This window comes from Cricetulus griseus (genome assembly GCF_003668045.3).
Source record: "Cricetulus griseus strain 17A/GY chromosome 1 unlocalized genomic scaffold, alternate assembly CriGri-PICRH-1.0 chr1_0, whole genome shotgun sequence".
In the NCBI taxonomy this organism is placed as follows: domain Eukaryota; kingdom Metazoa; phylum Chordata; class Mammalia; order Rodentia; family Cricetidae; genus Cricetulus; species Cricetulus griseus.
In genome coordinates, this window is record NW_023276806.1 from 274746570 (window position 1) to 274762617 (window position 16048).

Below are 16048 nucleotides of genomic sequence, written 5' to 3' on the forward strand. Positions count from 1 at the left end.
TAATTGGTCTTTTTGCTGTTTTAAATTTCTTAGAACTTTTCAATGACAAGAGTAATACTCATGAATTTGTAAACCTAGTGAAAGAACTAGCCTTACCCGGAGAACTGACTCAGAGCAGAAGTTATGATTTTGAATTTATGCAAGTTGAAAAGCCATATGAGTCATACATCGGTGCCAATGTCCGTCTGAGGTATGGATGTGTATTAGAAATTATGACAGAATCAAAACTAGAGAACCATGTTACTGCCGATGTCTTTCTATAAATTTGTAATTACAATTCTGGAGTGGAAGACTTAAGATTTAAAATATTCTATTACATACTTTGTTTTACCTGACTGATAATGATTTGAAGTAATCATAGCTGTTAACATTATGGATTGAGATGTTTCGGTTTTACAATTCCCTTATATGAATTATCAATATTAGTTCAGATCTTTAGTTTCCCCTCATTCAGCATATGTAAGAAGAGATAATTCAGAGGCTAAGTGGTCAGGGTTACACAAGCAAAGGGCAAACCCAAAGGATTCCAGTTTTCTTTAACCTTTGTTTGTCTTTTTATTCTGTGTGTGGGCACCTGCCTGCCACTGTGCACATACAGAGGTCAAAGGACAACTTCAGTTGGCTCTCCGTTCCTACCATATGGGTCCCAGAAGTCGAGCTAAGGTTGTCAGGGTTGCCAACAAATGCTGAACCATCTCACTGACCCAACATCCCATTTTCTAAATTCTCAATCTAGTGTTCTTTCCTTTACGTCTCCATGCAGGAGGCTCAGGCTGCCTCCAAGACCAGAGTGATTAAATATTTGAGTCTTGTTTTTTTTTTCTTTTTTTTTTGAGAAAGGGTTTCTCTGTGGCTTTGGAGGCTGTCTTGGAACTAGCTCTTGTAGACCAGGCTGGTCTCAAACTTACAGAGATCCGCCTTTCTCTGCCTCCCAAGTGCTGGGATTAAAGGTGTGCACCACCACATCTCAGTTTAAATATTGGAGTCTTAATGAAGCAAGTCCAAGGACCTTCTTTTTCTGTTTAACATGGTATTATTAATTTGGGATTGTGTTTGACAGCACAAAAGCTAATACTGGCACCTTGACTAGAGGCTTTAAAAAAAACAAAACAGAACCAAAACAGTGACATGGAGAGGCTTTTTAAGCAGGCTGATGATGGTCCTCTTAGGTCATTTCAAAAGTATTTATTTGTTAAATTGAATTCTGTATTTTTTCATGTTGGAAGCATTAAAAAAAAAAAAATGGAGAGCCAGAAGTGTAGCATAGGTAGAGTTACATGCTTAGTCTGCTGCAAGGGCCTTGAATTCACTTTCTAGTGCCAAAGCACCCCAAATTAGAGTTCCTTTCTGAGTAAACAAATGGAGTAAGTTGACACTTAGTCCCATCAAGGAGAAAGCTGAATTGGTTGACATTTGCTTACCGAAGCACCTGAATTTAACCTAGGTGGTTCACTTCATCTTTTCATTAACTTCATAGGTATTTTCTTAAGGTGACGATTGTGAGAAGGCTGACAGACTTAGTGAAAGAGTACGATCTTATTGTTCACCAGCTTGCTACCTATCCTGATGTCAACAATTCTATTAAAATGGAAGTGGGCATTGAAGATTGTCTGCACATAGAGTTTGAATATAATAAGTCAAAGTAAGTATCTGAGTGGTCACTTTTATATCCCTGTGACCAGACTACCTGACAGAAATAGTGTAGAGCAGTAAAGATTGTTGAAAATATAAAGTATGTAAAAGTAAAAGCAGGAAAACCACATAATTGTCATCTTTACCACTAGCCCACTATTAATGTGTTTTTGTATGTCTTCCTAGAGGTAAAAAGGGTTGGTATACATATTTTGTTTGTTTGTTTTTCAAGACAGGGTTTCTCCATATTGTTTTGGAGCCTGTCCTTTAACTGGTTCTGTAGACCAGGCTGGCTTTGAACTCACAGAGATCTGCCTGCCTCTGCCTCCCGAGTATTGTACTTTTAGAAAATGGTCTCATTTTATTTAGTGTATAATGCCTTTTGTTGTTGTTGTTGGTGGTGGTGGTTTGAGAAAGGGTCTTAGCTATGTAATCCCGGCTGGCCTGGAACTCACTGTATAGACCAGGCAGGCCTCAAACTCAGAAATCCACCTGCCAATCTCAAGTATACATCACTGACACTGTCATACATGCCAATGGTACTGTCCATAAAGTTATTAGGCAGCTTGGAACCTAAAAAGCTGTCACTAAAGACTTCCTTCAGGTTTCTGTGTTAATCAGTGCACAGGTTCTTGGGAGGAGCAAAAACACTCCTAAGTATTATAGGGGCTCTCAATTTTATTACTTCATGATTTCATGGCTTGTTTATTAATTACAACGCAGCAAACGTAACCCCTAAGTGTAGATTGTGGCTCTCTTTGGCTAGATGATGGATTAGCTGTTTCTTCAGCCCTTATCACACTAATACTACTGAGTTCTGGGTAAGGACTTTAGTGTTGGAAACACATTAATATATTGTTAAGTGGAATCAAGCATAAGATCTTAACTTTCTGTTCAGTTAAGTGCTTGAGTGCTCTGAAAACTTAACTTTTGGGGGCAGGGATTTTGAGACAGGGTTTCTCTGTGTAGCCCTGGCTGTTCTGGAACTCACAGAGATCTGCTTGTTTCTGCCTCCCAAGTGCTGGGATTAAAGGTGTGTGCCACCATTGCCTGGCTATGAAAACCAACTTTTAAAGAAAGACAATTAATTGGGATAATCAGTCCCTCGGGTAAAAGTTTGATTTCACATTTGCACAATAAACTGATTAATACTGTTTGAGAAAGAATATTAAAGAACATGAATAGTCTTGATGGTATTTTGAGATAGTTATTTTCCTTGAGGCAATCTATTGCCTTTTTAAACTTCTTTTACCCCCCCCTTTTTTTTTTTGAAACTGAAGTATGTGACACATATTCTTTCCAAATAGGTATCATTTAAAGGATGTGATTGTTGGAAAAATTTACTTCTTATTAGTAAGAATAAAAATACAGCACATGGAGTTACAACTGATCAAGAAAGAGATCACAGGAATTGGTAAGTTGAAGAAAATTTTTTAATTAAAATTGATATTCCTTATTGAAAATTTAGAAGTCTTATAATTTTAACACAAATTTGGAATCCACATTGGATATTAATTTTGCTATTTAGTATTTTGCTGTAATTCAATGTTTTTAAAAAACAGTTCTTGAGCTGAATATAGTGGCAAGCCCCTGTAGACTTGAGGCCAGAGCATCACTTGAACCCAGAAATTGAGACCAGCTCTATTATTAAAGTAATTTTGTAATGGGTACTTATAAACATCTGTTTTTTTTTTTTTTTCTTTTCATTTAAAGACAAGGTATCGCTGGCCTCTAAATTTTCTTGACTCAGTTTCCAAGTGCTGAGAGTACAGGGAGGCTAAAAAAGAAGCTAGGCCGGGTTATGTAGCCAGACTGTGTCTCACAAAAACAAAAACAAACAACAACATGCACAGCAAATGCTCTACTGTGGAATCATGCTCTTAATGCTTTTTGGTTTTATTTTTACTTATAATTGACTTCATTTTTTAGATATCTGAGTTAAAATGTCCTTGAGAGTTAATCCCAAAGTTTGTATGCATGCCATTTAAGTATTCACTCGACATTTTCTTTATGTTAAAATTAACTCTATGGGAAGACAGTTTGAAAATTTCAGAGAAAACTTTGATGTAATGGTAAGTTCTGTGTGTTGCTCCCTACTCCTGTAGCATATAGTAGAAAGGACGGCAGGTGCGATGTGAGGCCGACTCTGAACTTCATTACCTGTGGGGAGACTGAAGCATGCAGTTTAAGAGAAGAACACAGCTTGGGAAAGAATGGCCAACAGAGCATAAGCAATGCAGCAATTAGCTGACACAGGACAGAGGTCTTACTTTTGGGACTATTCAAATCAGTGTCATTTCTTTTTTTCCACTAGGACCCAGCACCACAACAGAAACAGAAACAATTGCTAAATATGAAATAATGGATGGTGCACCAGTAAAAGGTAAATCAGTTTTATTAATCTGTTCTTTTCTATTTGGTAGAAGCCTTACTGTACATCCCTAGCTGGCCTAACTTTTTCTGTAGACCAGGATGGCCTTAATGGACTGTATCCTCTTGCCTCTGTCTCCCAAGTGCTAGGGTTATAGGTGTGTAACACTGCACCTGGATTCATTTACTTCAAAACTTTTAGTTAATTTTATTTTTTATGAATATGGATGTTTTACCTGCATGTATGATGAGTACCATGTGTGCGCCTGGTACTTGTAGATGCCAGAAGAAGGCATCGAAATCCCCCCCCCCCAACTGGAATTACAGAGCTGCTGTGTGGGTGCTGGGAATCAAACCTGGTCCTCTGGGAAGAGCAGTCAGTGCTCTTAAACTGTTGAGCCATCTCTCAAGCCCCTAAAATTCTTTTTCTACATTATTTATTTGTGTGTGGGGAGGGTTGTGTTTGCAGTTACATGCATGTGGATGTCATAGGATTGGTTTTCTGCTTCTACTATGTCCTCAGGCTGGGTGAAAAGTATCTTCACTTAGCCTTCGAAGCCTTTCAGTTACTTTTGTGTATGTGGATGGCAGTGTTCATGGTTCATGAACTTGACTTCATTCAGTGTGAAAGTATAAACTCTTAAAACTTATAATGGCTAGGCATAGTAGCATACATCTTTATTCACAGAACTCAGGAGACAGCAGCAGATGGATCTTTGTGAGTTTGAGGTCAATCTGGTCTATGTAGAGTTCCAAGATAGTCAGGGCTACATAGGAAGATTCTGTCTCAAAGGAAAAACAAACAAACAAACAAAAAACAACCCACAAAATGTTGAAAAAAAATAAAACAAAACTTAGAATGATTTTTTTTTTCTTTCAGTGTTAGGTTAAACCCAAGACCCTCATGCATGCTAGACAAGCCTGTACCACTGGAATGGATATGTATATATATCCAGCTATCTTAACTTTTTAATTTTTTTCATATTATTATTATTATATGTGTTTCAGTGCAGACACTTGTGCCATGGCTACATGTGAAGGTCAGAGGACAACTTTAGGATTTGGTTGATTTTTCTCCTTTCACCACGGATTCCAGGAATGGAGTTCAGGTTGTCAGGCTGCACAGCGAGTGCCTTTCCCTGTTAAGCCATTTCTCTTACTGGCCATTTTGTTTTTGAGACAGAGTCTTAATAAGTTGTCCAGGGAGTGGTTGAATTTTATGGTCTTTTGTTTTAAACAAGATCAAGCTGGTCAAAATTACTCTGTAGCCAAAGATGACTTTGAACTTCTGATCATCCTGCTTTCTACCTCCAGAGGCTAGGGTTATAGACATGTACCACCATGGCCTGTTTATATTATGCGATAATCTTCAGTATGTAAGCCAATGAAACCAGTATTCTAGTTGTTTTTTGTCAACTTGATACAAACCCACATATATCTGAGAAGAGAGAGTCTTAATCACAAAAATGCCTTTGTTAGATTGGCCTGTCAGAAAGTCTTTTCTTTATTAATGAAGGTTTCTGCCTTGGCTTCTCTCAGTAGTGACTTGGGCTTTGTAAGCCAAATAAACCCTTTTCCTCCCTAAGTTGCTTATGGTCATGGTCTTTATACTAATAATAGGAGGTAACCTAAGACATTATGTTCTTAGGTTTTTTTTTTTTACCTCTGGTAGGAGCTAATGTTTGTTGAGTGCCAATTGTGAATAAGACACTGTAGTTTTTAGGTGTCATGAAGTTCCTTACTATTCTTTGAACTATTTGTATCTTATTTTTCAGATGAAACTAAAGCGTAAAGAACTTAAAACATTTACTACAGCTTATAGAGTGAGTCATTGTATAGTGGGCATTTGACCCAAGCCTTTCAAACTCCCAGGCCCACATACATGCACTTTTGTTTGATGCAATATTAGTTTGTAAAATTCCAGAACCTCAAATTTTTATATAAAATATAGATCTTGTGTAAATGAAATCCTAGCCCTCGCCGGGCTGTCATGGCACACACCTTTAATCCCAGCACTTGGAGGCAGAGGCAGGCGATCTCTGAGTCTGAGACCAGTCTGGTCTACAAGAGCTAGTTCCAGGACAGCCTCCAAAGCCACAGAGAAACCCTGTCTCAAAAAACCAAAAACCCAAAACAAAACAAAACAAAATTCTAGCCCTCAGGTTGCTGAAGCAGGATGATTGCTGTGAATCCAAAGCCAGATTAGGCTACAATGTGAGACTGTCTCCAAAAACCCTACAAACAAAAGTTAAATAATGGGGACTCATTGAGCAAAGTGCTATTGGGGAGGGGCTCATGAGGTCATGCTCTTTCATCAGGACCTATAGGCAGGTAATGGCTGCTGGGGGAGGGGAGACATTTTCTTCAGTGGTATAGTCACTGGTAAGATGTCCACCCTTGTGTAAATAATGCTTGCCCATGCTCCTGTAAGTAACCCTAATTATTGAATTCACTGGTGTTCTCTCTCTCTCTCTCTCTCTCTCTCTCTCACACACACACACACACACACACACACACAATGACTAACTGGGAAGAGGAAGTAGATCAGTTGGGTTGGAGGGCTATAAGAGAGTGTTCTGAAGAGTAAACATGATAATGATCAAAACACATACATGAAAGTGTCAAAATGAAACCCATAATTCATAATATGTGTGCTAATTAAAATGCTTAAATAAGTACTAAGTATGTGTGACTGGGCATGGTGTTTCCAAGAATGTTAACCCAAACATTTGGAAGGCAGAGGCAGGAAGACTGAGAGTTCAAGGCTAGTCTTTGCTATTTAGTCTCTTTCTCAAAAAGGGGCCAGGAGAGAAAAAGAGGAGCAAAGGGTGAATGGAGAGAATAGAAAACATAAGAATCTCAGTAACATTTTTCTTCCTGGTATTGAATATTTAACATAGGGTAATGAACATGCTAGGCAAGTATTCTACCACTGAGCTCTCTCTCCAGTCTATAATATTTTTCAATGAAGGCATGTCATTCTTTTTGTGTATGCTCATATGTGTACATGCATGTGTATGTAGAAGCCAGAGTCAGCTATGGATATCATCCCTAAGGAGTACTGCCCATCGTGGTTTTTGAGATAGGCTTTTTTATTGGGATCTGGGGCTTGCTGCAAATTAAAGAGCTACGGGATCTCCCTGCCTCTGATTTCCCAGTGTTGGAATTAAAAGTACATTCCAGCAGGCCTAGCCTTTTACATGGGTGCCAGCAATTGAGTTCAATCATCATGCTTGTTTGGTAAGCACTTTACCAATTAAGCTGTTTTCTAGCCCCTGGGTCATCATCTGTACACTTTTTGCTTTAGATGAATTAGTGTGTAATTATAACTATTATATACGTTGATGAAATTATGGTAAAATTCAAAGCAGAACTGCAACTACTTCTATACAATACTTACTGGCTGGTACTGTTCTGATTTCTTTATGTATTTTAACCTCCCAAGATAGTCTTTACAGTTTCCCTACAAAATGAGTATCGTTGTTACTGCCCATTTCACAGATGAAAAACTTGAAAAAGTGGATAAATTCCACAATCCAAGGATTCCTGGCCTGACCCAGTTTATTTTGGGGCAGTGGTATTCAACTATGGGCAGCTCACTGAGAGACCTTGACATTGTCCTGAGAAATTCTGTGCTGTCTGCTGCTGGCATCTAGTGGTGACTTCCACACAAGGAGTCTCATCTGTCCCCAGATGTCAGCAGTGACAGACTAGATTCAGCTTATCTCAGGTGCTGTATCTTGGGTGGAACCAAAGCACTGAAGTCCACTGGAGTCCTAAGTTTTATGTGATTATATTTAATTATTTGAGAATTAAATTGAAATTGCTTTTCTTTCAGGAGAATCTATTCCGATAAGACTGTTCTTAGCAGGGTATGACCCAACCCCCACAATGAGAGATGTGAACAAGAAGTTTTCAGTAAGGTACTTTTTGAACCTCGTGCTTGTTGATGAGGAAGACAGAAGGTACTTCAAGCAGCAGGTAGGGCTTTCATTCTGGAGCAGATCTGACAACACCTGTGCTGACAAAGTGGGGTTCTGAGTGTCAGGGGGAACACCGAGTGTTTAATACAAAAGTAGGTGTTATAAGAGATCTTTCCAGCAGGGCAGTGGTGGTGCATGCTTTTAATCCAGCACTCAGGAGGCAGAGACAGGTGGATCTCTTGTGAGTTCGAGGACAGCTAGGGCTAGACAGAGACAGACTGAGGGAGGGAGGAGGGGAGAGAGAGAGAGAGAGAGAGAGAGAGAGAGAGAGAGAGAGAGAGAGAGAGAGAGAGAAGAGAGAAAGAGAGAGAGAGATCTTTCCAGCCATTTTTACATGGCTAGAGATGAGCTATGTATTATTCTAATATCTGTAGTTGATAAGATTTCTGAAGTTGACATTTTATTTTTAATAAGTAGTTGTTATGTCTTTTAGAATACCCAGTTCTGATACTTTTTAAGTGTAGCATAAACTTACCATTGGGGAATTAAATAGCCTTTGGGGCATCTTGAATAAGGCTATAATTAGAATGGTCTTCTATAATATGAAGTGGATTAATAAGAGGGTCAGTCAAGTCGGGCGTTGGTGGCGCATGCCTTTAATCCCAGCACTTGGGAGGCAGAGAAAGGCGGATCTCTGTAAGTTTGAGACCAGCCTGGTCTACAAGAGCTAGTTCCAGGACAGCCTCCAAAGCCACAGAGAAACCATGTCTCGAAAAACCAAAAAAAAAAAAAAAAAGAGGGTCAGTCAAGTGTTCTGTAGCCAAGTTAGAAATTATTCTGTGCTAGCTGGGCATGGTGGCTCATGCCTGCAATCCTAGCACTTGGAGGCTGAGGCAGGAGATCACAGAGTTTGAGACTAGCTTGGGCTACATAGCAAGAATTTGTCTCATAAGAACTAAATAAAGGGCTAAAGAAATGGCTCATCAGTTAAGAGTACTTGTTGCTCTTTTAAAGAACCCAGATTGTGGCTCATATGGCTTTCCTAAGCACCAAGTATGCACATGGTACACATATATACATGCAAGGCAAACACTCACACAGAAAAAAGTGATTCTAAACACACACACTAAAAGCTCAGCTAGTTATGACTTGAAACAGGAATTTAGAAAAGGAGAGATTTCAGGATTGACTGGTTAAGATACCATTTGTATAGACAGCACCATGAGGATTGGAAGGCAGTGCTGGGAAGTGGTAGGACAAGTTTATTTAGTATGCATCAGAGCAGAGAATAACTCATTTTGGGAGAGGCATTTAGGGAGGGAAGAAGGTAGTAAATTAGCATAAGGTATGGCGGGCCTCGCATGTTTGGAAATTTATCCTGGTGGTACTAGGAACTATCAAAGAGCAATACAAGCAGTGTTTATAAAACAGATAATGTAGGGCTGGAGAGATGTCTCAGCAGTTAAGAGCAGTGACTGCTTTTCCAGAGGACCCCAGTTTCAATTCCCAGCACCCACATGGCAGCTTACAACTGACTGTTATTCCAGTTCCAGAGGATCTGACACCCTCACACAGGCAAAGTTGCAGGCAAAACACCAATTCACACAAAATTAAAAACAAAACAAAAAAACAAAAACAAAAAACAGACAATGTGGGGTCCAGTGACTGGCTCACAGGGTAAAGATGCTTGCTGCCAAGCCAGAAGACGTGAGGTCATCTCCCAGAACCTCTAAGGTGGAAGGAGATAACTAACTCACAAAAGACCTTTAGCCTGTACATGTATGCAGTAGCACACAAGTGCATGCACACACTTGTGAAATGTACAAATAAAACTAATGTGCAGTGATATGAAGGGTGAATTAAAACAAAAGCTATTTCCCAGAAAGTTCGGTGTTCTAAGCCTTGATGAGGGTTTGACCTTGGATGAAAGCAACGGAACCACAGCAGATTTGGGGGGTTCTCTAAAGCAATAATAACCAGGACTTTGTGCTAGGGTAGGTTTTTGGTGCTGTTGAATATGAGTGCAGGTTGGGGGAACAGGGAGAAAGAGGGAAAGGGGTCAGTCTGGACAGTTGGAGGCTTTGGTAGGGAGGAATTGAGATTGTTTGAATTTTCATGGTGAAAAATCTAAGACATAACAGAGAACTCCACTTACAGCTGTCTTGCATTTGCCCCTAGGAGATCATCCTGTGGAGAAAAGCACCTGAAAAACTGAGAAAACAGAGGACAAACTTTCACCAGCGATTTGAATCTCCGGAATCACAGGCATCTGCAGAACAGCCCGAGATGTAGGCAGAATAGGACAAAGCAGCAAGAACAAGAACTGTAGCCAAGAGGTGAAGCTCAGTGAGCTAAAGATGGTCCCAGCCTGGGGAGCGTCCAGCTCTGTCTGCTAGTCTTCCTTATCCTCAAGTGCTGCGTTTATCTACAGTATGATTAAAAGTTCTTTGTGTACATACATTTTACAAAGTGCTTTCTTGGAAACACTGGAGAATTCTTAAGCTGCCTTCCTTGTTTTCTTTTTTACTGCACACTGATAAGCACTCAGATGCATCAGCATAAACAGTAAGGATTTTCATGTGAGTAGGCTGGTATTTGTAATTTTTTTCCTTACGCATAATGTTGAAAATCCTTTTCTCTTTTTTCCATGCTAATGATTACCTCTTATTCTCTATGTGCAAAAAATTAAATATTTTTTTTTTTGTTCAAGTAAAATGAGAAAACCTAAGCAGCCCTTATGTGCTGCAAAGTTTTAAGGCACGGCTTCTCAGTATTTTGAAAATTGTTTTTACATGTGTATCAGAAACCAACCTGGTGTTGAATGGTAGGTGCTTCTGGATCTACCATTTCATGGCCTTCTAAATTTGAATCTTTGGGGTCTTCTAAGGTATATTAAAATTTTCCAACCAAGGGATTACATGGCATGTCATTGTGGCCTTCTTCCCCCATATTAACCTTTTTTGCTAGTACTTTCTGTTTCACCATGTGGGTTCTGCAGGGTGGAGTTGACATGTTGGCATTTTTCTATGAATACTTTGGAACATGTATATGTATTTTAATTTAAGGACTCTTTGCCATGTGTATGCAGATATTCATTTGGAGATGAGAGGGCTCAAGAGAACTGTGAAGTATATGCAGGTACCCAGATCTGGACAGTTTCTTGGTAACTAGAACATTGGCTAGTTCAAACTCATGTAAATGTCACCTACTCTATTTAAAAACAAAAACAAAACACTAAATTCAAGTCATTTGTTCAGTGTCTCTGAAGAAGGCGGTGCAGTCATCTGAGCGCAGATACACTAATGTGGAATATGGGGGCAAGACAGAGCCTGCTGTGGGCGCTATGTTCACTCATGATTCTTTTTTTATTTTATTTTGTACCAGTATTCCTTGACACACTTCAGAGCAAGTTTTGTCAGTAACCTTACTTTCTGAGGAAACTGAACAGCCTGAGTCCATTTCTTTAAACCTATTTTACTATGATGGCACTTTAATAAAATGGCCAGCAAGCAACCCTGGCCAAAGGTTCCACATATCGTGTCCTGGAGCAGCTACTGTAAATGTGGATTTCTAAGAATGGCCATCTTTCTCTTCATGTAAGTGCCTGTTCAGACTTTCAGATTTTCAAAATGCCAAATATTTTCATGGTCACTTGCATGTAGTAATAGGAGATATTCAGAGATTTTGAAAACCAATTGTATTTAACCAGCCTCAAGTTGTGCAACTATGATATATAATAAATAATTTGAAACAGAAACTAAGCTTGTAGTCTGAGTAAAATGACTTCATTCTCAAACCTTTTCATTGTTAGTGGGTTGAACACAGGATTGTCCAATGGTTTAGGAAGACAGTCATAACAGTGAGTTTTTATAAATATTACATAGCTTCAGGTTTTAAAAAAAATGTGTATTGCTATTTTGCCTGCATGTATATCTGTCCAGACATGTGGACAGTGCCCATGGAGGGTAGAAGAGGGCATTAGTCCCCCAGGAGCTGTAGTTACAGATGGTTATGAGCAGCCATGTGCATACTGGGTACAGAACCTTTTGGGGGCCCAAAAATATCAATTTTGTTAGTTCGGATACAGGCCTCAAACTCTATCCCAGGAGCTCGAATCTTGCATGTCTTTTAGATATCCTGCTGGTTACCCCTGGATGGCTTAGCCTCAGTGGAGAATATCTCCTAGTTTGCATAAGAACAGACCTAGGCCCTGAGTAGGCCCACACCTGTTCTGAGGGCTTGTGTTCGCTCCTAGGGGACTGGTGAGAGGCTGATGAGGACGTGCAATTTTTAGAGATGCCTCTAAGATTAAAGGATATATTTGATATCAGCTTTATACATGATAAGAGTTGTCTTCTGATATCACCCCCATAGTTGGAAAGCTATTTAAGAGGATAAACCTTGAATAAACCTTGGACTCCCATCTCCAGATAGACTGAGAGCTCTCCTGAGATGAGATGTCTGTGTCTCATCCTTAACACTGTTGGGTAGCTAAAAGTTTCCCGGTCCAGTATTCCCCCACTCAGGGATGGACCCGGGGCTATTCGGCTGGCTCTGATCACAGCCCCAAAGACATCAGTCTGGAATAGATAGCCTCTGTAGTGTGGGACTGATACAAGCAGAACCCCGGCCAGAACCCAGGTCCATTGGAAGAGTGCTGTTAACCACCGAACCATTTCTCCAGCTCCACCAGCTTCAGTTTTAACTAGTTATATGTTTTTAATTAGTTTGCTTAAAACTCATATAAAATGCTTATTCACTCTATCTGAGACTTTCTGGTGCATAACCAATTTAAATTTTTTTCTGAATTCAATATTTGGGGTTTCAGTTAAAAGTTGGCTAAGTTTGTTCACTGATATATATAATGTCACAGTGGTTTTCAATCTTAGTCCAATGTCAGGATCACTTCAAGAGCTTTAAAAAAAAAAAAAATGGTCCTGCCTAGGTTTCACCTAAACAGTAAAATCAGAATCTCACTGGGAATAATTGTAATCCCAGCACTTGAGATGAAGAGGCAGGAGTATTACAAGTTCAAAGGCAGCTGGTCTACATAGTGAGTTCCAGTCTAGTTAGAGCTATATAACGAGTCTCTATCTCAAAAAAAAAAAAAAATCATGTTTCGGGACATAACATAAAAACAAAACTACCCAGTGTTGATTAAACATGTTTCTTGTTTTGTTTAAGATGGTCTCAATGGGCATTGGTGACTCACGCCTTTAATCCTAGCACTTGGAAGGTAGAGGCAGGTGAATCTCTGTGAGTTCAAGGTCAGACTGGTCTACAAAGCTACACAGAGAAACCCCGTCTTGAAAGACAGCCAGGGCTGGTCTCAAATTAACTATATAGCTGAGGATGACCTAAAAAAAATTAGATCCCAGTACTCAGGAGGCAGACAGGTGGATTACTGTGAGTTAGATGCCAGCCTGGTCTACAAAGAAGAGTTCTAGGACAGGACAGCTAAGGCTGTTACACAGAGAAACCCTGTCTGGAAAAACAAGCAAAAAATTTAAAATACAGTCTTGTAGCCCAGGCTAGCTTTGAACTTACATAACCAAGGTGATTTTTAGCTTCTAATCCTCTGTCTCCCCCTCCCCACATTGGTGTAGGCATGCACATGCCTGGTTTATGTGGTGCTTGGACTTCATGATGCAGGGCTTTGTGTGTGTTAAGCAAGCACTAGCTAAACTGAGTTACAATCATTGAGTACTTCTGCCTTTTGCTTTATACAATGCTAGAGACTGAACCAAAGGCTTCACGCTTGAACTATGTTTCTCAGCCCCATTTAAAATTTTGTTTTCCTCATTAATGTTTTCTTATTTTGACATAGTTGGGGAAGAAAGGCTTTTCCTCTATTTGAGACCAGATCTGTTTGCAGCTAGAGACACTACCCTATCTCAGTCTCTTGAATGCTGGGTTTACAAATATGAATCAACATTCCTGATTCTCTGTACTTCTACATAAGTGATGGCAGCAAGGCCACATAACCACACACCTATGAAGGTTCTCCAAAAACACAACTCAAAAGGAATGGGTAGAATTTGGTGCTCCCCCCTCCCAAAAAGGAACAGAATCGAACACAGGATAGGTTGTTAAATGATAATATCTACTAAGAAGGAATACTCACACAGGGAGCCGATAACCAGATTGGTACTCCAAGGAGCCCAGTCCCAGATGCCTCCGAGACCTGACCTGGCCTAACCCTGGAGAGATTGAGAGCCTCTCCTCCTCACTCTTTATCCTACGCCTCTGGGTACCTGTGACCACACTCAAATGGGCGTGTTCAGCACTACAGGTATCCAGGGTCTCTCCCTACATCCTCCCCCATTTTTTGAGACAGAGTTTCTCTGTAGCTTTGGAGACTGTCCTGGAACTTGCTCTATAGACCAGGCTTGCCTCAAACTCAGAGATCTCTGCCTCTCAAGTGTTGGGATTAAAGGAATGCCCTTCTTGAACCAGAACTGAATATAGACTACAGGTTTACCTCCCAGGAGAACCATATGGATTGGTGCTTGGAAAGATGGCAGTCATACTGGACCTCGCTAGACTCAGCAAGAAGAGTGGGACCTTGGAAAGTCTTCAGGGCATGCCTCCCTCTGAAGTGAGGCTGAGTCTCGGGTGGTATGGGATAGCTCACTGGGGCCTCCAAATGAGATGTCCATGTGAGTAATATATGGACAACCACAAATATAAGGCCAAGTAAGAGAGTCCTTTATTGAAGCTGGCAACTGAGAGTATCCTTCTGCCACAAAGAGCTCTCAGCCTTGATGTAAGAAAATATGGTTTACAGAGACAAAAACAAGCATTATTTCCTTGCAAGGAAGGAGGAAACTGTTCTGTCAAGCAAGATGTGGGTTTGAAGTGGAGGTATGGTGGTTAGTTGTGTGTGTGTATTGGGGGAGGGGTGTCAGGGCTGAAGGGTTAATGACCTGAAAGCTTCAGGCAAGGTGAGAAACTCCATAAAAGAAAGTTCACACACTGATAACATCTACAGGCAGTTTAGAGCTGGGAAAGGACAAGAAGTCAACATATTGGTAAGAACCTCTGTTAGAGCAGCACACAGATCTGTAGATGGAACTTACACCCCAATAATTTCCTTTTCTGCCATTCATTGTTCTAATAAAGGACATTCTGCTTCTGTTAGGCTCCCTTTTATTTCTAAGTTGCCTTGACCAATTCTGATCTGACCCATTCACTGGATGTATATTCTTGCCTTTGTTCCTTGCCTTTTTGTTGTATCCTTTTAATAATAACTGCCCATCTCTGTGAACACTTGCTCCTATAACAGGGACTTAAAAGGCCAGTGGGGGCTGCTCTCTTAATTACAACTTGACTTAGGGTGAGGCATCTGACTGGCCAGTCTCGGGTGCACCCCCCAATACAGTTTGCTTTAATTGGACAATCGTGGACTTGGGTCTTTTCTCCTCCTGAATATCAGATTTAACAGCAACCTGACTTCCAGACAAAATACATTTGTGTTCGGACTAGACTTATCATTTATTCCTCCATACTTCTTGTTTGCTTTTAAATCTACAGAAATTCGTTATAGCTTTGGAAATTACTACTTAGACTTGCTGTTAGCCGGTTAGAATAAATAACACTTGCATTATTTAATTGTTACCATTATCACCAAAATCACACCAGAAATTAAAGTAATGGGTTTTCTGTCCACTCCACCCCCACCCCGCCCTAGTAAGCCAGATCAAGCCAAACTGAAAAAGTCTAACAGGTTTATTTAAGCAAAGCAACTCCTTGGTGGGTTCTCCAGTCCCAGAGATCGAGGCCGGCGCCCACAAACGAAAGCAGGGAGACTTTGTAGGTTGTAGGCAAAGAAGGGGTGATGGTGTGTCCTCCATAAGCTGGGTTTGTGCCCAATATGGTCAAAAGCTGAGTGCTTTATGTGGGGACTTGGGCAGCTGGCAGCTTCAGGAGAGGAAGCTGTACTAGCCGTCAAGAATTGGGAACTGGACTTTTGGCACCTTTTCCTATGTTCAGAGACTCTGAGTGAGCGGGATTTGGAAAGACAGGAATGGGGCTTTCTGGATCATGTAGGGGCGAGCTGGAGGTTCCAACCGAACTTAAAGGGCCTCTCCGTAAATCCCTAACGTTACCTTGTAAATCAAAAG

The 16048-nt window shown here is 40.4% G+C and overlaps 1 protein-coding gene across 2 annotated transcripts in view; it reads left to right on the top strand.

The window, feature by feature from the left end:
- Vps26a (VPS26, retromer complex component A) overlaps window positions 1-11686 on the top strand; it is a 31003-nt gene extending 19317 nt beyond the window's left edge. For both annotated transcript variants that reach the window (XM_027388251.2, XM_027388252.2), the window contains 6 exons: window positions 34-190; window positions 1478-1642; window positions 2940-3046; window positions 3947-4015; window positions 7841-7983; window positions 10104-11686. In XM_027388251.2, the coding sequence (XP_027244052.1) occupies window positions 34-190; window positions 1478-1642; window positions 2940-3046; window positions 3947-4015; window positions 7841-7983; window positions 10104-10217 (755 nt within the window). In that variant the 3' untranslated portion in view covers window positions 10218-11686. The remainder of the gene's footprint in view (window positions 1-33; window positions 191-1477; window positions 1643-2939; window positions 3047-3946; window positions 4016-7840; window positions 7984-10103) is intronic.
- Window positions 11687-16048: the final 4362 nt, after the last annotated feature.